Source organism: Polypterus senegalus, chromosome 1 (assembly GCF_016835505.1).
Source record: "Polypterus senegalus isolate Bchr_013 chromosome 1, ASM1683550v1, whole genome shotgun sequence".
Classification (NCBI taxonomy): domain Eukaryota; kingdom Metazoa; phylum Chordata; class Cladistia; order Polypteriformes; family Polypteridae; genus Polypterus; species Polypterus senegalus.
This window is the reverse complement of record NC_053154.1, coordinates 2,902,691-2,927,529: the sequence shown is the minus strand read 5'-3', so window position 1 is coordinate 2,927,529 and position 24,839 is coordinate 2,902,691. Positions and strand designations below refer to the sequence as shown.

Here is a 24,839-nt window from a genome sequence, read left to right as displayed (position 1 = left end):
TGTGGTGGACAGTAAGACGTCAGGGACTTTCAAAACTCGACTTGATGTTTTATGGAAGAAACAAGTGGAGAGGACTGGCGAGCTTTGGTGGGCCTGTTCACGTCTCGAGTGTCCTAATGAAAAAGCACACCCTCATGATGACAATCGCAGCATTAGAGAGCGGCATCACGTTTCAGGCTGAATAAGCAGGTCTTTCCATGGACTCTACACATGTGATACTGAAGACTTACAAGTAGACCGAGCTTATTTAGATGGAAGACAAGGCATTTTGAACAGATAACTAATCTTTGTACTGAATGTACAAGTATTTAGAGGATGGCTGTTTTGATAGACAGATCCAAAAAAAAAAAAAAGAACATTAGGGTTTTCCAGAGGCTCAAGAAATACAAAAAAAAACAACAACAAATGATTACATTTTTCTAAAAGAAGGTCAGAAAAAACTAAAGTCCTTTAAGTGCACAATTTGGTGCAGAGGGGAGGAAAGAGAACAGAGGCGCTCACCTCATGTGTCGATTTGGATTTTTACCCTGATGGTCTGGTATTACGACTCACTTTAATGGGAAGGAAAAGATCATTTGCTGAAGTATCACAGAAAAAGGATATCTCTTTCACCCACTGCGCCTCACCCGGAACAGGAACACAGTAGAAAGTCTGACGCTCCATAGTGATGTTGTTCTGGGACTGGAGGTCCACCTCATGCTGAGGCTGAAAGGTAAATGAAAGACGGCACAGCAACACATTAGCAAGAGCGAGTGAATACCAACAAGGCCAACACACTGCTTTACAGGCCACTGTGTGCAACGTCCCCAAAGACAAAGGGTGGGGCACTGCTGCCACCTACTGCATGCCCACGCGTCATGCGTCTTCCACACCGCACTCTTCGCCAGCCCACAGAGAATGTGCACACATCTGCAAGTTAACCCACACAGCCGATAATTAAAGAGGCGCCACATTCCTCAGACATTGTGCTGGAAGTCTGAACAGAGTTCAATGGACAGCAGGAGGGACGCGTGGACATGCTGCACTCACCTCACATTCTGCTACATCTCTGTACTTGCCAATGTGCAACACCTACCGATAAAAAAAAATGGAATGCGATTTAGTGAGTGAGCACTCGGGAAGCAAACAGCACAACGGTGCAGGAAAAGCAGGGACCATCTACTTAATCGTGGGGCGCTACAGCACACCAAGAACAACACTCACCCGAGCCTGTGTTGATGGCTCTACAGTTTCATAAACTCCCATATAATACTCGGGGTCAAACATGTCCTGCACCATGCAGCGGAACTTCACAAGACTGTTGGGCTTCAAATAGTGCAGAGGAACGTCATTGAGCGATGGCACCTGAGGTAGGAGAAGAGAACTGTTGGACCAAGATGGCCTTTTGAGGAGAGAGAGAGAGAGAGAGACACAAAATGCATAGCTGGACAAATGCAGCACTACAATTACATTCTCAAAACCCCCATTATTATTATTATTGGATTTTATTGATTATTAAAATCAAATAACATTCCATACAAATAATTTACCAAAATAGGTTTGAAACGAATCAACCCCCACCCCTCGAGAAAGAGAGCTGGGCCAGCAGAGTAAAACTTTATGCTAGTAAAGATAAGCAAATAGATGAACTGATAAATGAATAAAGACAAATGGAGGGGAGAGAACCTTCTTCTTCAATTGAAATGATTTTTCTAACATGTTATTGATCAGAACCTGCCAGGTTTTGAAAAAGTTTTGAACAGATTCTCCAAGTGAGAATTACTTTTTTTCCCAGTTTCAAACCGTATATAACATCAGTTAGCCACGGCTGTAAAAGAGGAGTTAGGATTCTTCCAGGTGAGTGAGACAAGTCTACGTGCCAATCGTGTAGATACGCTGGCGCCATCTTGTGTGCACACAACACATTTTAAAATCTTACAAATTTTAGAAAGATGCTCAAATCTGGGGTCTCCCATTTCAAAACCTTCACATTGCGTTTCCTAAGATACTTCATAATAGGTTTTGGATCAGGGGTTGCCAAGTTTAGTCCTGGAGGACCACCATGGCTACAGGTTTTCATTCTAACCCTTTTTAATGGAGTGCCCTGCTTGTGCTGCTAGTTAACTTCTTGTGAATTCATTTTAATTGAATTGCTTTTTTAAGATTTGTTCCCCTGAATTTCTTCATTTCTTTCCTTAAATGGCACCCAAACAGAAATGAAATGTGAAGTGAGGGAGCCAACAGGAGACCAACTAAGTCAGGGCCTCAAACTGCAACCAATTTCACACTCCAACCAGCTGCTTAATGAGGCGCCGATTCTTGTTGTTAGTTAAACTCGTTCTTTAATTCTGTGGCTTGTCGCTGCTCTCGTGGTGCATTAGCAGACATTTCTGAATTTGTGGATTTTCTCTTTTCTGCTAAAATGTTTTGTGGAACTGAGCAGATCCCGAGACCTTCACCTTTCTTTATTTTCAGATATTGTATGATGGACGCCAGTTGTTTTGGCTCATTTTGTATCTCGTTATTGTTTGGCTGCTAATTAAGGAAGAAGAAACAATTAAGGCTTCTGAGTCTTCAAGAGCAAGTCAAGTAAATAATTAGCAGCAAAAACAGATCACTCATTAAGAAAAGGGTTAGAATGAAAACCTGCAGCCACTGCGGCCCTCCAGGACTGGAGTTGGTGACCCCTGTTTTGGATCATTGTCTCATTAAACAGGCCATTTATTCCGATTCTGTTTCCTGACCGACTTAATATTTAGTGGAATTCATTATTCTCTGCACTCGCACAAGGTGTCCTGGGCCACCAGCTGCCACATAACCCCCTAGGTCAGGGGTCCTCAATCCCGGTCCTGGAGAGCCGCAGTGGCTGCAGGTTTTTGCTCCAACCCAGTTGCTTAATAAAAAGCACTTCTTGCTAAAGTAACACTTCTGCTTCACTTTAGTGATTTTGAGCCCTTATTGCTTCATTTGGTCTTAAACAGCTATTTGAATTGCTCCTTATTATCAATGACATGCAAATGACAAGAGAGAGCAGCATTTCTCCATTTAGCTTCTTTACATTTACACCTGTGTGCATTTATCTGCACTATTGGGTTTAATTAAATACTTGGAAGAGAAAAAAGTGAAGGACTGAGAATCACTCGTCTATTTTAGCCTTCAAATAATTTGCATGATAGAAAGGGAAAGAAAATCTAGGATATGAGAATGAGCTGACATAGCAGAGTTCATTTAATTTCATAGCTTGTTAGTGCTTTATTGGCAAGAATTGCTTTCTAATTAAGCAGCCAGGTCAGAACAAAAACCTGCAGCCACTGCGGCTCTCCAGGACTGGGATTGAGGACCCCTGGTCTAGTGTAACAGGCCCACCGTGCACTAAAGCCTTGGTTTTTGTTTCAAATGTTGCTCCTTTGTATTCTCCAAGCAAACCTTCTGTTGTTGTGGCTAAGGAGTCGAATTTGAACTTCATCCGTCGGCAGCACTGCCGTTCCAACGGGCTTCACTCTTACACGGATGATTTTTGTGAAGAGATCACAAGTAACGTTTTCTTCTCTCAGCCATGTTGTGCGTGCGTGTGTGTGTGTGTGTGTGTGTGTGTGTGTTAACACTGTACAGGACAGCTGTGCCCCTCTTGTCTAGGTTTTTTTTTTTTTAGCAGGCCCCTTCCAGTCATACGGAGTTTTCTCAGTGTTCTTGGTCTTCTACATCTCATCCTGACCTCCGTGGTTTCCCTTGAACCGCCATTTCTTAACGGTATTTTAGAATATGGAAATTGCTAGCTCAAGGGCCAAATGGACAGGATTTACATAAAGATTACACGCAGGAAAGCTGGATACCGTGTTGTATTTCGTGCTTTCGCTAATCCTCAGTTACGCGGTGTTATTCCTACTCCCCATTTGGACAGAAGAGGATTTGTTTGACCTTTTGCAATCTGACATTAACAGGCGTTAAGGGTTACACGTTATCTGGTGGAGTCTGAAAAGCTGAACATTAACTGGGTGTCTGAAGACCCAGCAGACACTGGAGCAGGCTGCAGCAGCACAAGCCCAACAAGCCGCTTACTGAAGACGGCCTTGTCAATTACAGGCCTGTCAGAGTTTGAACGGTCATTTTGAGTACGCGTTACGCTCAGTGAGACCCTAGAAGTGCTATAATGAGTACAGGAATTGCCTTAAGTTGCTATTCAATATGTAAAAACAGGGCTGTGGCCTAAAACTGTTAAAAGGTAAGGAGAGTGCCCATGAGCACGCTCTTGATCAGAGGGACGTCCGTCCGTCTAACTGACGCACTTACCCAGCTAGCCGCCTCCGTCTCCTTTAGCTTCTCTTTAAAATACTCCAAAGCTCGTTTCTCCCAGTCCAGTTTAGAGATTTTCTCATCTGCTTTAAGATAATAGAAAGAAAGAAAAAAAAAAAAAAAAAGTTACATTACAGTGCAAACTCGCTACCAGCTGCCTTGGGACCACACGGACTACGGTGACCAAAACTTCAGAACCCAAGAACCGAGGGAATCCCTTATGAGCTCACACTTGACGTTTCTCTTCGACTTTTAGACCGTGAAACAAACTGTGTGATAGACAGCCGGGACGCCCAGAGTGGAAGGATGGGAGAAGGCAACCTCTTTGGGACCCTACTTCCCCCAAGACATTAGATGGCAGCTTCCCTGCAGTGAAGCAGTGCCCTGGATTCCTGCAGGGCACTATGGCACATGGAGTTTGGCCACACAGCCTTGCTGGGTACCGTGGGTGCTGCTGCAAGAGAACTGGGGGAGTCATGTCTCATCCATAGCCCGGAAGTACTCCCGTCACGAGGATGGAAACTCCGGGCTGAAGAAAATTCAAGTTCTCCATCCAGGTCAAGGACTATATAAAGGACTGCTGTGAACCCAGCAAGCGAGCCGGAGTCGGGAGGTAGGAGACAGCGCTTGCTGGGAGATGTGGAGGAGATAGAGAGAGAGAATTGTGTGCGATTATTGTTGTATTAACTTGCCTGTGTATGGTGGCTGTGGTGCTTAGGGGACACTATTTATATGAGAATGAGAGGGTTAGGAGCGGGCACTGATACAGCGCATTGCCGCACCCACCACACGACGAATCAATTCAGGACCCCCAGATTAGGACCCAAGAGCACCCATGCAGCAGGTGACACCTGGGTACCACACTAGTTCAGATGGATTTGAACAGTGGGAGGTGATTGACAGACAGACAGACACTTTATTAATCCCAAGGGGAAATTCACACATTTATGGTGGCTGCAGTGCCAATTCTGCCACCAACCCTCAGGTTTTTCCATGCAGTTTGGAGGGCCTACCTGCAGGGCAGAATGCAGATTAATGTCAAACCCAGAAGGTTAAGGGTCTTGCTCAGGGGCCCAACAGAGTAGAATCACTTCAGGCGTTTACGGGATTTGAATTGCTAACCTTCTGATTACCAGTGCAGATCCCTACGCCAGAGCCATCACCCCGCTGGATTATAAAAGAAGAAAAGAATTCAAATACTTCTCAGTATTTCTACCTGGTGTCCCGAGCGTCCGTTTGTCAGGTTAAGAGGAGTGTTACAACATCTAATGACACAAACTAAAAGCCATAAAAAGAACCCTCTGCCATATGGTAACCAGGGGTGCGGAAATCCAATGCCCAACACGGGTAAATTGACCGTCGGACAAGCGTGTTTTTCTGGTTTCAGTTGTCCGTGGACAAGTGCAATTTTCTGGAGAAAAAAGAATTACATGTGCTATGCAGGACACATTTTTACCACAACTTCAAATTTGAAACATCTGGGTACGTACTTGGGTGGAAACAGTCTACTTGGGCATGTTCTTCACGCCTCAAACTGGTATTCAGTATTTTACAAAATGACGGCCGGGGAAGCACTCTTCCGGTTTTACATTTTATTTACACGCTTGGAGATGCAGTCTTTTTTTAAAAATGCCGACATTACGATGTTATCTGATGCTTTTTCATTATAATCAATAACTTTTATATATTATTGATAAAATTCAATGTTTCTACATAAAAATGCGGTCATTTTACTTATAATGCAAATGTTTTCACCACATAAAGCTGTTTAGGCAGTTAATCTTTCCCGAAATCTGCGATTTCACGTAGGTTGTGATTCTATTAAATTTATTGCGTGACATCAATTTTGATGAGCTGCCTATTGATCATTTTTGATTAGAGAATTTTTCATATAAAAACAAGTTGGTTTCGCAAAAACATTCTAACGCTTTCCAAACGTTCTGAATTATCTCTAAAAACCTTCATAGACGCGATCATTTTTTCCTCCGACAACATCGGTAATACTTCTTTGGAAACGTTCGAATACGTCCCTGCGTAACCCCTAATGCACTGCGGTAAGCTGAAACTGAAGCAAGTAGCATCGCGGATGATAAAATGGATCGTTTCGTGATTAAAACTGGCACAACAGGCCCTGAAAAACCTGACAAGAAAAGAAAAAGAAAAGCTGAAAGGGGCCGCGAGTATGATAAAAAAATAAATTAAAAAAAAATAATGAAAACGGTCTTTTCAATCACGATGGTTTAAAGAGTTTCCGTGGGTAAACGCAGACGACGCGGACTCCGTTATTTCCCGTCAGTATCCACTTATTGCCGACAAAACATCCACATTATTTACCGGCAAGAAAGTCGACACTTTCTGTGAAACACGTTGCCTGCATGTCAAAGCAGGAGTCTAAAAGTAAGAAACAAGTTGGTTCAATTGAAAAAGCGTTTTCTGAAGTTGAACACTCGGAGGTTGAGCGTTAGGCTAGGCTGTTCAGTCCTGCTTGATTCACTTTCTGTGTTCTGTGCAGGAAAAGATTTAGGGAGTGACCATCGAGGCAGGGACGCCTGTGCCGAGTTTGTGAAGTCCATATTGTCCGTTTTGTTGAATGAGGTCTCAAGGCCAGCGTTCTGTTATGTAACTGGAATATGTGAAACAGAACCAGTGTGGCTAGAATGAAGGCATTGTTTATTAGTGAGATCGAATGAGAAGGGCATCTTTCATAGAATGTTCTGGAGCAAGGGGGCAAAATACCACTCCCTGAAAGAACTTTTTTCAGCTTTAAAATGGAAGGCAGTTTTGGTATCAATAAAAGAGTTCAGAAAAAAATAAACTGTTTTTCACTTTTGTTATTTGTTTATGGGCAACAATTTAACTGGCGGACAAGTGGATTTTCTAAGTTTAAAAAATAGATTTCCACACCCCTGGTAACAAAAAACACCCACCCGACACGGCTCTGTGAAGAACGAAAAAGAAAATGTCACCTGACCGTGGGCAATCTGCCCCAAATCAGAGAGCAGAGGCTGACCACTCAACAAGAAAGTCACTGGATCAGCCACCAGTGGAAAAAGAGGGACACGAGGATCAGGCGAGAGCCAATGGGAGGCTCACGAGGATCAGGCGAGAGCCAATGGGAGGCTCACGAGGATCAGGCGAGAGCCAATGGGAGGCTCACGAGGATCAGGCGAGAGCCAATGGGAGGCTCACGAGGATCAGGCGAGAGCCAATGGGAGGCTCACGAGGATCAGGCGAGAGCCAATGGGAGGCTCACTTGACTTTGTTTTATTGTGTAGGCCCAGAGCTCTGTGACAAGTCCTCAGATAAAAACACAATTACAGTCTTTACACAATAAGCACATCAAGTAGCTTGAAACTGATCAACAGAAAGGACCCCCAGCACAGTCTGTCCATAAATGAGTGGAAATCAGAAATTCCAAACAGTAGCATCAATCAGGAAAACCATCTGCAGGAAATCTCAGGTGAAGGTCCACGGCTGTAGGCAGGATACTTACTTATTTAGTTTAGAATATGGACCTGCTCAGGGGGCTCCATGCGAGAGCGTGTGTGTGTGTGTGTGTGTGTTTGTTCTCTGGCAGCGCCAGGACGTTTGGTGGAGTGACCGAGGCTGATCAGATTTGCACACGTGCTTGGTTCCAATCCCCTCATTAAGATTTCCACGGATTGTGAATGAGACGCCACACCTACAGAGGTATAAAGGAGGGAAGGAGAGGACAAAAAAAGACCTTAAAGGGGACAAAGGCAGAATTGGGGAGACTGAGCCAGTGCAGTGATGGGAGCCAGGTGTATGGACCCCCATGGGAAAGCGAGCGATCAAAACTCCAGGGGCCGATTGTCCCCCCCCAAGTGAGCACTACGAGGAGTGGCCGCCAGAAGAGCAAAGATCTGGCTTAGAGCATCACAGCAGATGCCAATGGAGGCAGCTGTGGCAAGGGCCTTTGGGTGTGACCACAACGGATGGCATCTGCGCTCTCTGCGGGGAAGATGTACTGGGCTGGGAGACGAGCAGAAGCCATGATGTCCACACAGTTTTTAATAGGATTTTAAACGTTCATGGAAGAGCACCCATTTTTATGGACAGTTTTAATTATTGACTATTTAATGCAGCGCGCTTTCTGCCCTTTGCAGTTTACAATAACAGCACTTAACTACTTTGTGTCACCTCTTGCTTGTTCATTGCTTCACGACTATCAAGGGTTCAGGGGTCAAGAGTTGCCAGGGCCCGTTGAGCCAACCAGGACCATCATAATAACAGACAAAAAGTTAAACACAGTCACAGGCCTGGCGACCTTGGCAAATGGCTGCCAGTACCTCCTTGGGCTAAAGTCAATGTTATTATTATGGTGCCAAAAGAAAAGGATCAAACACCATATAAAACGAAAGGGACAAAGCCGACAGATCCATGAGCTGAAAAATGAGGTATAAAAAAAGGAATCTTAGAGAATTGGAGACAAAGGACAAGACGGAAGCAACAAGGAGACAGTCCCAAACACATGGGGATAAAAGTGCCAGGGAGGTTAAGAGAACAAAGGAGGCACAATCGTCTGGAAGCAAGCGCCATGGCAAAATGTTTTGGTGGGGTAAGAGATCAACAGTGTGCAAAAGTTAAACTGAATGTGGTGATGCTCACACTTTGTCACTCGAGCACTCATACAGAAAATATTCTGCTTTACTGCCTCTTCAAGTACAGCTGTAAACCATCGTCAAGTTGGCTAACGACGCCACCACCATCAGTCCTACTAGTGACGACAACCCACCACAGTTGGCCTATCGGACAAAGACGGGAGTGGAGGATGCAGGCATCGGTCTCCTCCACAAGCTAGCAGCACTGGGAGGATTCTGTTTTTTTACTTTCTTCAGTGCCATCCAACCATCCTTCTTAAGGGGTAAACTCGGAGATATGGAGGTGGGTGAGCCTGTGGTGTCCTGGATGACGGACTGACTATCTGTGGGGCAGAACGCAGTTTAAGAGACACTGGAGCACCACAAGAACAGGCCTGTCTGCTCACCTCTTCAGTCTAGAAAGAGAACCGCAGGTCACGTCACTTGTGGAAATCCTCAGATGATTCAGCGCTTCGCCGCCTCATCAATACACCCCATGAGACAGAGGAGAGAACTTGGAGAACCGTCTGCAACTTAAAACCAGCAAAACCCAGGAACTGCTAATTGACTTTCACCACACCAAACAGCCTGGACGGCCAGCCATTATTTAATGAGTTGATGTAGAGGTGCTGCACTGCTACACGTACATCGGGGTCTCATAACAACATCGGGGTCTCATAACACAGAGGAGCTGCAGAAGAAAGGGCACAGCGGGCTCTTCTTCCTTAGTAGACTGCGTTCCTTCTAGAAGTCTGTGATGGCCAGTGTGCTGGGCTGGGCTGGGCTGGGCTGGGCACTTCACTTCAAGAGAGGACCACCAAATCAACATCCAATTAAAAGGGCAGGTTCAGTTATGGACACACTCTGGACCCCCTGGAGATACCAGAAGAGGAGAGAATGACTGCGACTGCCAAGTCAGAAGTTCTTTTTCTTTTTAAAATGTTCTTCCTTTTCAGTCATTCTGGTGTGTGTGAATATACAGTATATTAGTTAGTTAGTTATTTAAGCAGCTTGTATAAAAAGTAAAACATTTCCCCCAAAGACAACTGAAGTTCTATCTACCTATTATAGAGAGAGATGGACAGGGCACAATAGAGTAGATAGTTCGGTCCAGAAATATTTGGACAGACCACTTTTTTCTCATTTTGTTCTGTACATTAATCATCACAATGCATTTGAAATGACAACTCCGATGACGTTGAACTGCAGACGCTCAGCTTTAATTCAGAGGGTTGAACAAAATGATTGCATTGCATGGAGGACGGTTTCATTTATGTTGTTAGGTGGAACGCGCAGAGGGGACTGGGTGGTCTCGCGGCCTGGAACCCCTGCAGATTTTATTTTTTCTCTCCAGCCGTCAGGAGTTTTTTTTTTTTTTGTTTTTTATGTCCTTCCTGGCCATCGGACTTTACTCTTATTATATGTTAATTACGGTTGTCTTAATTTCTTATTTTGTCTTTTATTTCTCTTCATTATGTAAAGCACTTTGAGCTACTGTTTGTATGAAATGTGCTATAGAAATAAAATGTTGTTGTTGTTGGATCAAAATGTGAGGCGACTAAAGTATTTTATGAACGCAATCCCTTCATTCCAGGAGCTCAACAGTAATTAGACAATTGACTCAAAGTCTATTTGATGGTCAGGTGTGTTCAAGTCCGTCGTGATGTCTTATCAATTAAGCAGATAAAAGGCCTGGAGTTGATTTGAGGTGTGCTGCTTGCATGTGAAGATTTTGCTGTGAACAGACAACATGCGGTCAAAGGAGATCTCCATGCAGGAGAAAGAAGCCATCGTTACGCTGCGAAAACAGAAAAAAAAAATCTGAGAAATTGCTACAATATTACGAGTGGCAAAATCTCCAGTTTGGTACATCCTGAGAAAGAAAGAGAGCACTGGTGAACTGAGCAACGCAAGAAGACCTGGACGTCCACAGAAGACAACAGTGGTGGATGATCGCAGAATCATTTCCATGGTGAAGAGAAACCCCTTCACAACAGCCCACCAAGTGAACGACACTCTCCAGTGGTCGGCGTATCGATATCCAGGTCTACCATAAAGAGAAGACTGCATGACAGTAAATCCAGAGGGTGCACTGAGAGGTGCAGGCTACTCATAAGCCTCAAGAATAGAAAGGCTAGACTGGACTTTGCTAAAGAACATCTCAAAAAGCCAGCAGAGTTCTGGAAAAACATTCTGTGGACAGATGACACCAAGATCAACCTCTACCAGAATGATGAGGGCAAGAAAAAGTATGGAGAAGACGTGGAACAGCTGATTATCCAAAGCATCAGCTGTAAAACACGGTGGAGGCAGGCAGTGTGATGGCTGCCAGTGGCACTGGGACACTCGTGTTTATTGATGAGGTGACACAGGACAGAAGCAGCCGAATGAATTCTGAGGTGTTCAGAGACGTACTGTCTGCTCAAATCCAGCTAAATGACGTCAAATTGATTGGGCGGGCGTTTCATGATACAGATGGACAATGACCCAAAACATACAGCCAAAGCAACCCAGGAGTTTATTAAAGCAAAGAAGTGGAAAATTCTGGAATGGCCAAGTCAGTCACCTGATCTTCACCCCACTGAGCAGGCAGTTCACTTGTTGAAGACTAAACTTCGGACAGAAAGGCCCACAAACAAACAGCAACTGAAAGTAAAGGCCTGGCAGAGCATTAAAAAGGAGGAAACCCAGCAGCTGGTGACGTCCAGGAGTTCAAGACTTCAGGCTGGCATTGGTTTTCAACCAAGTATTAGAAATGAACATTTGATTTCCAGTTATTTAATTTGTCCAATTACTTTTGAGGCCCTAAAATACTTCATAAAATACTTTAGTTGCCTCACATTTTTATGCCATCGTTTTGTTCAACCACTGAATTAAAGCTGAAGGTCTGCACTTCAACGTCATCGGAGTTGTTTCATTTCAAATTCATTGTGGTGATGTGCAGAACAAAATGAGAACAAAGTGGTCTCTGTCCAAATATTTATGGACCTCACTGTAAATATTTAGATGTGAACGACGCACTATAACAGAGATGAACAAACACAGCAGATGTGAAAGGCGCTGTATAATTGATAGACATATGTAAATGTAGACAAGTGTGAAAGTCACTATATAGGACATATATAGATAGATCTGAAAGGCACTATATAACAGAGATAAAGAGATGTCAAAGGCACTACATAATTAATAGACAGATGTCAAAGTTAGGAATACATCGTTTACAAGACATTACACCGTGACTTTCACCAACTGCTGACGAGCGCAGCAGTAAATTTCAAAAAGCCACCACTTGTGCTCACCCACTTCACAGAACAGAAGCCAGCAGCCTGATGTGACCGTATCAGAAACACAGAAAGAACAGGACTGTGCGCAGACATTTCTTTTCACTGCTCACTGGCCTTGGCGTTGACCGGTAAACACCTGACCGTATGGTAGTTTGTGCTGCCACTGGATGTGTGCTATGAAGTTCGAGGCCTGCCATGTCTGGTCTGCGATGCTAAACGTGAGGTGCTGCCCTTTCAATTATCGCTGGCACTTCACAGCCTGAAGATTTTTCTTGAGCAACGGGTGGTCGTGAGGCTCTCCATTTATTAAGCATTTAAATCACTATGGCTGCATTTTGTCAGATGAGGACAATGTCATAGGGTACCACAATAATTTGAACCCATTCTTGGACTAATTTCTGGGACGTTAACCGTGTAGAAGCCTGCATTAGTGAAAGAGCAACAGAAGTTAAATTAATATTAACATGAAAGGTCTGGATACATACAGTACAAGACAGCTCCAGAAGCCCCATCCCACTGTAAAGGCCACTGATTACATAGGATTTGTGGTGTAGTGGAAACAGTAAATCATTTAATCTATCCATTTTCTGAACTATCTAGGGCAGGACATGGCAGGGCAGCTGGAGCCTATCCAAGCAATCAGGCACAACAGCTACATTTATTTCTATAGCACATTTTCATACAAACAGTAGCTCAAAGTGCTTTACATAATAAAGAATAGAAAAATAAAAGACACAATAAGAAAATAAAATAAGTCAAATTAATTAACATCGAATAAAAGTAACGTTCAATGGCCAGGGGGGACAGAAAAAACAAAAAAAAAAACTCCAGACGGCTGGAGAAAAAAATAAAATCTGTAGGGACTCCAGACCACGAGACTACCTGACCAGTCCCCTCTGGACATTCTACCTAACATAAATGAAACAGTCCTCTTTGTATTTAGGGTTCTCACGGAAGGACTTGATGATGAAGATGGTCAGGTAGACTTCTTCCTTTTAATCCGTCCATCATTGTTGGTGTATCATGATGCTTTGAGTAGGTGGAGGTGGCGCAGGCCACCACTACAAAGAAACCGGAAAAAGAAACAGAAGAGAGAGTAGGGGTAGGGGGCAGAAGATGGCAGAAATGCCATCTGAATTGGGCACCAGTTCATCCCAGGGTGAACATACACATGCATACACACACCCCCTTAGGTCTCTTGGTCTGGAACCCCTACAGATTTTATTTTTTTTCTCCAGCCTTTGGAGTTTTTTTTTGTTTTTCTGTCCACCCTGGCCATCGGACCTTACTCTTATTCTATGTTAATTAATGTTGACTTATGTTTATTTTTTATTGTGTCTTCTATTTTTCTATTCATTTTGTAAAGCACTTTGAGCTACATTTTTTTTGTATGAATATGTGCTATATAAATAAATGTTGATTGACTGATTGATTGATTGAATTTAGCAACGCCAATTCACCTAACCTGCTGCAGGTCTTTCGGTGGTTGAGGGAATCCGGACCACCAGCACAAACTGAGGAGATACATACTACATGCTGCCAACTGGGACATGTACTCCGCTGTCTTAGGAGGCGACAGCGGGGCTACCAAACATATCAAAACAACAAAAAATGCACATGTGGTATTTATTTCATTCATCCATTATCCAACCCGCTATATCCTAACTGCAGGGTCACGGGGGTCTGCTGGAGCCAATCCCAGCCAACACAGGGCGCAAGGCAGGAAACAAACCCCGGGCAGGGCGCCAGCCCACCGCAGCGGTATTTATTTATAGGGAGTTTTTCTAAGACCACTGGTCTAGCCCATCAGGTACAAATCCATGATCATGCAAGACGCATGCGCAACAAGTGACATCGCAGATAACGATACACGTTAAGCCGGGTGCAACTGACTGCGACCGGCTTGGGCACAGCGGGTATCAGTCAGCTCCAGTGGGGCAGGGATCACCCTAAGGTTGCACATGGCTTGCCGAAACCCACGGGCACAGCAGCGTCTCGCACAAAGCCCCTCGGTCACTAATACTGGGTGACAAACGCAGGCAGCGCACAGACTTAAGCAGCTTCGGAGCTTTGCGGAGAGTGGCGACGCGTTTCATGTAAAAATTGGACTGCACGTGACAATACAAAGTGTGGCAGATGGACAGCACTTGTAGATGGTCACTAACTTTCGCGGTCAGCTCCCGCACACCGTTTCGCACCCCCGACAGACGCCCACAATACGGCGCGCCCACACTGCTTTACACCCTGACGGACTCCCGCTGTCCCCTCAGCCTCACGCTGCCACGGGTTTGACACACACTCCCTACCTACCACAAAGCTTGCCATTCTTTCCTTTCCGGTCTGTTCGTTCGCACAGCCCAGTAAATGCGAAACAAAACTTACCGACGAAGTCCTGCACCACGCCGAGGGGGTTGATCAGCCAGTCTTGTGCGGAGGGCATCATGCCTTTTGTCTTTGTTGCGCTTCTTCAAAACACGCGTGGAGCAACAGGACAAGAGAAACAGGAGAGAGGAAGACAGCAGCGGCACGCTCCGTTATGGCGGGAAAATGGCGTCACGTCCCCACCCCTTCGTAGTCAGGCGACTAGCTCCGCCCACAAGTGCTGTAGAAGCCATCTTTACTGTGGGAGGCGAGAGCGACCGCGCTGAGTCGGGGATCTGGGAGTCGAGTGTGGCATGGTGACCTCTGCGTTTAGACTGGCGCACTCGATGCACCAGGGTGGTGTGGTGGTTAGTGCTGCCGGCTTATGGATCAAGTGTCCTTGGTTCCAATCGCACACCTGCTATTGTCTGTGTGGAATTTGCATGTTCTGCCCATATCCCCATACACATAAGCAGGCCCGGTTTAAGAGGCAAAGCCACCATCGTGCATTTTTAATTTCAGCCACCCCCTCACCCTATAATACTTTCACTCGTTTTCTAAACCAGTGTATTTAAAATTAAAAATTTTCGCAAGTTCCTTAATGTCAAAAAAAATTCAAGAAAATTTCTTCTGCGTGTTGTTGAGGGCTACCACGGCCACCCTCACTGTTTGACCACCTTCGTGCATGCACCCTTTGCACGACCAGCAGAACCGGGACTGCACATAAGGTTTATCAGCAAGTGCTACAAGGATAGGCCACCACACACTGGGGTTGAGAATGTGCATACTGTATGTATCTGCAGCAGTGTGTTGAACATGAAATGACCCTCACATTTCTAGTGCGTCTGTTTGACCCCCGCATGCCAATGTGGCCCTGGCTGGTTTTGTGAGCCTGAACCTGCCAGCTCCTCGTTTTCACAGATGACTCCACCTCCACAAACAGTATAGTGGAAGCGCTGTTGTCCCGTTCATTAATTTTCCCAGGTAAACGCTCAGACTTACAGAAGCAGTGCCACTGGGTGGGCTCAACAGCAGCCTCAGCACTGGGGCTGACTGGCAAAACTAAATTAGTCCAGTGTGTGTATGTGGGCATCTTGCCTGGAGTTGGTCCTGGTATTGTGCCTAGTGCTGCCAGGGTAAGACTGTAGCTTCTCCACACCTGTTGGCTTCACTAAACTAGCTTGAAATGTTGGCATCGTGACAGCCTGAAGTCTCTCTGCATCAAGCATCAGTAATCAAGTCTTCATTGTAAAGAATCATGTAAGTCAGCTATGAGTTGAAAGAAGTGCTATATAATGGGGGCCACTTGCTTGAATTCTTGGTAGCCCCTTCCCTAAGACATGGATTACTCTTTAACTGTCCCTTCTGGAAGTATACAGACCCTTCACTCAGTACTTAGTAGAAGCCACTTAATTACAGCTTTGAGTCTTCTTGGGTAAGTCTCTACAAGCTTTGCACACTTTGACCCCATTCCTCCTGGCAGACACTCTCAAGATCTGTTAGACTGGAGGGGACGTGTCTGGAAACTTCCACCTCCAGGGCTCTCCGCACACGTTCTCTGGGGTTTACAGTAGGTCCGGTCTGGGCTTTTATATGTTGGTGTGTCAATCTCAACATTCAAAATCTGAATCAGCTTAAAGACGCTGTAAAAATGAGTAGTAAAATGACTGGTTGACTGCTGTCACTGAGCTGTGTGACAAACAGGCCAGTCAGAAGGACGCCATCCTCTGCCGTGGAAATTCTGGTTGTTGCCAATTAATAAATGTAATATATTGGCATACCTTTCTGTAAGCAGGTTTTCATTTTGTCATTACGGGTTATTAATATGTAGACTGAGGGACGAAATGGTAAATGTATCCATTTAAAATGAAATCTACAACACAACATACTCAGAAGGTGAAAGGGCTTGACTACTTTGTGAACCCGCTGCATCGCTAATATATTTATTGATCTATGTGATGCGTTTAAGTAAAGTGCAAACAGATACTTTCCATATGAAATATCAATATAAGCAGATTCAACATGAATATATTTTTCACATTCAGCCTCACCGCTTCCATAACAATGTGCAATGTCTTTTATTGAAATTGGACACGCGCACAACCATCACACTTCAGGTCAACTTCAGCGCTAAACCCCTGTGCTAATTGGCTTGTCTGTCAGCTAATCTGACGTGTGACTTCATACTTTATTTCTGACACGGCACTGTCATGATAGATAGATAGATAGATGTGAAAGGCACTATAGATAGATAGATAGATAGATAGATAGATAGATAGATAGATAGATAGATAGTGAAAGGCACTATATGATAGATAGATAGATAGATAGATAGATAGATAGATAGATAGATAGATAGATAGATAGATAGATAGATAGAAATGAAAGGCACTATATAATAGATAGACAGATAGATAGGAAAGGCACTATATAATAGATAGATAGATAGATAGATAGATAGATAGATAGATAGAGTGAAAGGCACTATATGATAGATAGATAGATAGATAGTGAAAGGCACTATATAATAGATAGATAGATAGATATGAAAGGCACTATATGATAGATAGATAGATAGATAGATAGATAGATAGATAGAGTGAAAGGCACTATATGATAGATAGATAGATAGATAGATAGATAGATACTTTATTAATCCCAAGGGGAAGTTCACATACTCCAGCAGCAGCATACTGATACAAAGAACAATAGCAGTGGATTCTCCATGATTGACAGGAGTCTGCTCAGCGCCCGTCGCTCTGCCACAGATGTCCGACTGCCCAGCTCTGTGCCTATAACAGAGTCTGCCTTCCTCACCAGTTTGTCCAGGCGTGAGGCATCACAACTGTCTGATAGAACATCTGCAGTATCTTATTGCAGATGTTGAAGGACGGCAGCCTTCTTAGGAAGTATAACTGCAAACAGGACATTCCAGACAACCTGAAATTCATATGTTCAAATCCAGAGATTCACTTTTGTTTGGTTAAAGAAGGAAGCACAACAGACTCACTGGCCACTTTATTAGGTACACCTTGTCAACTGCTTGTTAAAGACAGTCACGTTGGCAGCAGCTCAATGCATTTTGACATGTAGACCTTGTCAAGACGACCCGCCGAAGTTCAAACCGAGCATCTTGAAGTGACTTTGAACAACGTGGCATGGCTGTTGTTGCCAGATGGGCTGCTCTGACTATTTAACAACCTGCTGATCTACTGGGATGTTCACGCTCGGGTTTGCAGAGAATGGTCTGACAAAATGAAAATATCCAGTGAGCGGCAGTTCTCTGGGCCAATATGTCTTATTGATGTCAGAGGAGAATGGCCAGACTGGTCTGAGCTGATAGAAAGGCAACAGGAACTCAAATAGGCACTCGTTACAACTGAGGCGTACAGAAGAGCATCTCTGAACACGTCGAACCTTAAGCATTGTGGAAGAATAGTTTTAGGGTAACACAGCATTCATCTTAAACAAATAGCATAAAGGGTTATGTCAGAAATCTTTTCAGGTCTACTAGGAAACCAGATAGGGGTCAAGTAAACAACAAAATGTACTGAAAGATGACTAAGAAGTCAGCAGATATCCTGTGAAACAACTAGAATGGACAGTTGTGATATGCACAGAAACTTCAAGGGTGGTGGCTCAACCCAAAGATGTAAGAAGAACCAGAATAGAATATATAAGCGTCTACGTGTGGAAGTGAAAGACGGAGTCAGGGTAAAGGCTCCACCTCCGAGGATACACAAGTGAGGTGAGCACATCAGCAAAATGAAACCGAACCTCCTAGGAGAGACACCCAAATTAGTCCCTTTCAATTACCTGCCATCTCTACATTTTAGTTTTTCATCTGACGATTTCAATAGTTTCTAGGACCCTGTGCTGGCTTACACAGCTAGTTTAATATTATAGACTTTTATTTTACTACTAGCTGTGTAAGCCCATGCTGTAAAAAGCCCAGCCATCATGAAGTCTGTCTGTGACAGTTTGGTCAGAAATATGCACACCGGTAGCCAGCAGGTGGTCATCTTGCAGGGCTCTGGCAGTGCTGCTTCAGTTCCTCCTCACACAAAGGAGCAGATGCCAGTCCTGCTGTTGGGGTGATGTCCTTCTATAGCCCTGTCCAGCTCTCCTGGTATAACGGATTGTCTCCAGGTATCTCCTCCGTGCTCTTAAAACTAAGCTGGGAGACACAGCAAACCTTCTTGTGACGGCACGTATGGATGTTGGACTACTTGTGTAAGTGTCTGTGGTCACCATACTCTTTTTGGACGGCGCCCTTGCTGTGTCCCCTCCAAGACACCTGTTGTCACTTTCATTTGCACATAAGCAGGAGAAGTTGATTCACAATCACTTGTGTTTCCTAACTGGGCAGACCGATCCCTCTGAAGCTTCAGTGACTTGGTGTTAGACTGGGATGATTAAGGATTCCCTTCATTTTTTGCGCAGTGTATTTTTTTTTTCGTTTTCTTTATACAGTACCATCCAATTCCTTCGTGATTAATAAAGTTTCCATTGTAACTTTTAAGCTAAATATTGAATTAACATCAGGACTTTCATAGATTGGCATTACAAACAACATTCACCTGATTAGAAATCCACACTTCCTCAAAAGCTCCGCATATAAACATAAACTCCAACTCTCTGGGATATGGTAAGCCGAATGATCATTTAGAGATATCTTTAAACATTTAAAGATATCACACACAAGTGAATCCGCCACACGCACCGTCGCCGGCTCCTACTGAGTGCGGACAGCAGCAGCAGGCGGTGTCTCGGCCGGATGTTGTCGTGACGTCACCCCGCCCTTTCACCTCACTTCCGGCCGTCACGACTCCAGCTGTACAGCAAGTCAGCGCAGACACGTACGTGGAAGTGCTGTTTGAAAATGGCAGAGAAAAAGCCGCCGCTGCAGTCGTCGAGTACGAACCTTCTGTTCTCCAGCACGTCGGACTTCAGTTTCAACGTGCCCTTCATACCGGTGAGCCAGGCTGCGGGTCCGGCGGTGCTGTCGGGAGGTAAGGAGACCGTAGCGAACCGGGGCAGAGCCTGCATGCGGAAGGCAATTTTAGCCAGCCGCCTTTTGACGAGTTGGCTGTCCGTCGCCGGGATTTCACCCGAGTGCTTTTCTGACGGGCAGGTCATCGAACATCTCTGATGCTGGCACAGGCGACTCGCTCGCTCTTTATGTAATCGTATTTTTTCTCAAGTGCAGTTTACCATCCTTTTTCCAAAGTTTTTGCAGCCTGCACTGCCAAAGTTCGTGGGACACACATTTGAACAGGAGCAAAGGTTTATCTTTTGTGGAAGTGACAGTCAAGGTGTAGAGCTTTAACCGGACAGATCGGGAGAGAGCTGAAGCGATCTCCTCCGCCATTATCTTAAGCGACAAACTGAAGTGACTCGGGAGTTTAGATGAGGCACTTGGCTGGGCGACACTCCGAGTGACCCGTGTGTCACGCCGGTAGCTCCACTCCAAATAGGGCGCGGCTTCGTACCTTTCCCTGCATTATGTTGGTAGAGCCGCCAACCATATCTCACATCATGTTGAGCTGAACCTTGTGCCGGCCCGTGGGAGTGCGAGGGACTCAGCCCTGCGATTGACTGACACCCTCCTTTGTGGTGCTATGGTGGAATGTGAACGCCTTTGATTTGTTAGGAGTGAGACTCAATGGCACCTGCTTTGTCCATGGTGCACCGCGAGTGCCTTTGACCAGGTCAGTAAACATCAAAGGTGCCACACTACAAGCAGGTATTGTGGGGACTACTTTGGATGGCGCTGCTAGGTTGAGAAACCCTTCTGCATCTTCAGAACGTATCTCCGTGTCACAAGGGTCTCGCCCCTTAACCTGAACACTTGGCCTGAGCAGGGTGGCCAATATTGCATTAGCCTTCACTTGAAGGAGGGTTCCAGCCATGGGCTCTTGTCTGCCTTGATAACCATCTTGAGTTCATCTCAGCTGTCACAGCAAATTTCCTGGTGACTTTCTTCTGCTGTTTGAGTTCCAGTCTGACCTTCTGTAAGTAATTATGTGCTGGTGGTGTTGGAAATCCACAGAAATCGATTTGAATCATGAATGCTGCTCTGTGCTGTCTGTGGACAAGAGCCTCGCTTATCAAGGCTTTGTACTTGACTTTCTTTAGCTAATAATAATGCATTTTATGTACAGTGGTGCTTGAAAGTTTGTGAGCCCTTTAGAATTTTCTATAATTCTGCATAAATATGACCTAAAACATCATCAGATTTTCACTCAAGTCCTAAAAGTAGATAAAGAGAAACCAGTTAAACAAATGAGACAAAAATATTATACTTGATTATTTATTTATTGAGGAAAATGATCGAATATTACATATTGGTGAGTGGCAAAAGTATGTGACCCTTTGCTTTCAGTATCTGCTGTGACCCCCTAAACGTTTCTGGTAACTTTTGCTCATTCTTGCACACTGGCTTGGAGATATTTTCGCCCATTCCTCCGTACAGAACAGCTTCAACTCTGGGATGTTGGTGGGTTTCCTCACATGAACTGCTCACTTCAGGTCCTTCCACAACATTTCGATTGGATTAAGGTCAGGACTTTGACTTGGCCATTCCAGAACATTCACTTTATTCTTCTTTAACCATTCTTTGGTAGAACAACTTGTGTGCTTAGGGTCGTTGTCTTGCTGCATGACCCACCTTCTCTTGAGATTCAGTTCATGGACAGATGTCCTGACATTTTCCTTTAGAATTCTCTGATATAATTCAGAATTCATTGTTCCATCAATGAAGGCAAGCCGTCCTGGCCCAGATGCAGCACAACAGGCCCAAACCATGATACTACCACCACCATGTTTCACAGATGGGATGAGGTTCTTATGCTGGAATGCAGTGTTTTCCTTTCTCCAAACATAACGCTTTTCATTTAAACCAAAAAGTTCTATTTTGGTCTCATCCGTCCACAAAACATTCTTCCAATAGCCTTCTGGTTTGTCCACGTGATCTTTAGCAAACTGCAGACGAGCAGCAATGTTTTTTGGAGAGCAGTGGCTTTCTCCTTGCAACCCTGCCATGCACACCATTGTTGTTCAGTGTTCTCCTGATGGTGGACTCATGAACATGAACATTAGCCAATGTGAGAGAGGCCTTCAGTTGGGGTCCTTTGTGACCTCGCCGACTATTACACGTGTGCCTTGCTCTTGGAGTGATCTTTGTTGGTCGCCACTCCTGGTCTTGAATTTCCTCCATTTGTACACAATCTGTCTGACTGTGGATTGGTGGAGTCCAAACTCTTTAGAGATGGTTTTGTAACCTTTACCAGCCTGATGAGCATCAACAACTCTTTTTGTGAGGTCCTCAGAAATCTCCTTTGTTGGTGCCATGATACACTTCCACAGACATGTGTTGTGAAGAGCAGACTTTGATAGATCCTGTTCTTGAAATCACACAGGGTGCCCACTCACACCTGATTGGCATCCCATTGACTCGAATTTCACCTTCAAACTAACTGATCATCCGTGAGGTTCACATACTTTTGCCACTCACAAATATGTAATATTCGATTCATTTTCCTCAGTAAATAAATGATCAAGTATAATATTTTTGTCTCATTTGTTTAACTGGTTTCTCTTTATCTACTTTTAGGACTTGAGTGAAAATCTGATGATGTTTTAGGTCATATTTAGGCAGAAATATAGAAAATTCTAAAGGGCTCACAAACTGTCAAGCACAACCATACATGGTGCCTTTCCCATACTCATGGCGCTTTGCAGAGTCTCAGAAGGAACAGCAGGGTATATAAAACTTTGGATACAAATATTTCCTGCATAGGAAACAGAAACGGATAAGCACAGGATATACAAAGCATTAAATTAATAAAAGACAATAGACGAGAGTAAAATACTAAAATCTATAGTAGAATTATGGCCTGAACAAATCGCATCATTTATGATATAACACACACACGTTATCCTGAGTATCTGGACAGAGAGAGGTAAACTGAAAGAAGCATCGGAGTATTGGGTTAAGTTAAAAGGCCTTCCTCAACAGAGGAGTTTTAAGTTGTTATTTAAAAGAATGAATGGAGTCGGCATCTCTCATTAATTTCGGAAGGTCCTTCCAAAGTCAGGGTGCTGAAGGCCCTGCTGTCACCCACAGAGTGCAGGTTAGTGAGGGGCACAACAAGGTGGCCAGAATCACAGGAGAAGATCACTGATGTAGTCTGGTGTGCGGCCATTTAAAGTTTAGTAGGTCGAGCGCCTTGAGCATGGGTGAGGCGCTATATAAATAAAATGTAGTATTATTAATAGAATTTTAAATTCAATCCTGTAAGACACAGAGAGCTGGTGGAGGCGAAGCAGGATGGCTGTGATGTTTTTGTTGTTGCTGGTCCATGTTAGGAGTTTTGAGTCAACTGGAGCTATGATAGAAGATTAGAAGGGACATTGGCCAGTCGGGAGTTACAGTAATCAGTGCGGGATGTGATAAAAGCAGGGACAAGGTTCTCAGCATGGGGGGTGTCCTGAGATCGCTGGAAAGGGGTGTGTGACGCAAACGGGCGAGGGTCCAAGTCTTCAGAGCCCTGGCGCTCCCTGTTTGTGAGACATGAACGCTATCCAGTGACTTGAGATGAAGACTGGACTCCTGTGTCTCTTCAGAGGGTCCTTGGGTCCCGCTGGTTTGACTTTGTGTTGCTCACCGAGTCCTGAATGAGGCGCCTTACCTGCACTGTGAGGGAGCGTCAGTTATGACACCCCTCATTGTTAAGGACCTGAGTGGGTGAACCAGGACAAGGCAGAGAGAGGGTCATTTTTGGTGGGTGGGACTTGACCATGTGTCTGCCTGATGGCTTGCCAGTCAGGATCCTGAGCGGTTTCTTTGTGTGGTGGGTGTGGTAATGCGCTGTACTGGTGTCTGCTCCCCAACCTGACCTGACCTACCTACCTATGCAAATAACTCCACGTTTATAAGCGTAACTGTCCTTGTGTCAGTCAGCCATTGACATTATGAACTGAGCTGTCGATGCGCCGCGCTCCCACAGGTCCAGTGAGTTAAAGGGGTTTGTTCAGAAATGTTGCAGAGCGATGTCCGGTGTTACTTAAAAGAAAATCTGACTTTCTAGTTCATGCCATGAATCCTGCAGCAGCATTTTGAATGAACTGAAATCTGCCTAAAGAATGACGTGAACAGCCTGTGAATAAGACATCTCACTAGTCAGTCCCACTACAAATAAATGCAGGAATGAACTTCTCCGTATCCTCCATATCATTTTTCAATATTTTTAAGCAGGAATTTGTCAGTATCGGAGAACACGCTGATGCAGTAACACTAACATTTAGACCTGTGGAGTTAAAAAGTGCCAGACAGCTCTGACCCTCCACTCAAGAGGCCTCCTACTGACAGCTGTGTGATCAGACCTGAGGTGTTCCTCTTGTGTAGTTTGTGTTTTATACAAGGAAGAATTTCATTGGACTGCTGACATGATGCCCTTTGTATTTCTGTCTTTAAAGTGCAGGCTTTTCAAACTCATTGATTAAACAAATGTTAAGGCGGCCCTTTATGTTTGTTTGAGTGCTCAGGTACTGTAATCCGGGACTGTTGATCATCAAATCATCCAGAAATGTCCATCCTGATAGTTCATTTGCTCACCTTGGTAATTCTTTGCTTCTTTTTTCACCTCTTTTAGAAGACTCCGTGGAGGTCGGTGAGGAAGACAGCTTTCTTGGTCAGAGCACTGCACACAGCACCCAACCGTCAACTTTCAGCTACTTCAGTAAGACCACCACAAGCAGTGACCCCTTTTCCAGCATTGGGCAGCAGGCATTTTCAAGTACAGCAATGGCTGGCGGGCCCAGTGCTTCATCAAAAGGTTTTGCGGCCCCCTCTCCAGGACACAATACACTTCCAAAGACTGTTCCACCAGCGCAGGCAGATCATGTTCTGCCACCTGCCTTTCCACAGTCGACGGGCCCAGAGGTTCTCGTAGGGTCCTCGCCACCCTCAAGTGCCATGCCTCCACTACCTGGATCGTCCCAGCAGGCGGGCTTCAACCCTTACCGCCATACTCCTCAAAGCAGTAAAGCCAATCCCTACTTGGCTCCGCCACAGCTGCAACAGAGCCAGGCCCAGCAGCAACAGCAGCAGCTGCCTTTCCTCCCTCCTTCCACCAGCGTGCCACCTTCCCAGAGCTACTTGACACCTTCAGTGCCACCGACACAGGTAGGTCCTAGCTGAGAGCTCTGTGATGAGGAGCCCTCACCGCAGTGGCCTCACAGAGCCCGGGTTCATTTGTGGATTTCCTGACATTTTTCCAAGGAGATTTGTTTTTTTAGTTAGAGGCTGAAGTCAGAG

General features: G+C 44.8%; 2 protein-coding genes across 6 annotated transcripts in view; one reads left to right on the top strand and one right to left on the bottom strand.

Annotated features, from left to right (window-relative positions):
• Positions 1–14,708, bottom strand: part of LOC120522909 (minichromosome maintenance complex binding protein) — a 29,997-nt gene extending 15,289 nt beyond the window's left edge. Inside the window, exons 1-5 of one of the 2 annotated variants that reach the window (XM_039743688.1) lie at positions 14,540–14,708; positions 4,270–4,358; positions 1,204–1,344; positions 1,030–1,071; positions 604–705 (exon numbers count right to left, since the gene is read on the bottom strand). In XM_039743688.1, coding sequence (XP_039599622.1) covers positions 604–705; positions 1,030–1,071; positions 1,204–1,344; positions 4,270–4,358; positions 14,540–14,600 — 435 coding nt within the window. In that variant the 5' untranslated portion in view covers positions 14,601–14,708. The remainder of the gene's footprint in view (positions 1–603; positions 706–1,029; positions 1,072–1,203; positions 1,345–4,269; positions 4,359–14,539) is intronic. The other variant, XM_039743695.1, reaches the window with a different exon arrangement.
• A 4,622-nt stretch (positions 14,709–19,330) lies between these two features.
• The window catches only part of LOC120522889 (SEC23 interacting protein), a 114,758-nt gene continuing 109,249 nt past the window's right edge, over positions 19,331–24,839 (top strand). For 2 of the 4 annotated variants that reach the window (XM_039743676.1, XM_039743669.1), the window contains exons 1-2: positions 19,331–19,530; positions 24,175–24,707. In XM_039743676.1, the coding sequence (XP_039599610.1) occupies positions 19,401–19,530; positions 24,175–24,707 (663 nt within the window). In that variant the 5' untranslated portion in view covers positions 19,331–19,400. The remainder of the gene's footprint in view (positions 19,531–24,174; positions 24,708–24,839) is intronic. The other 2 variants (XM_039743661.1, XM_039743654.1) reach the window with 1 other exon arrangement.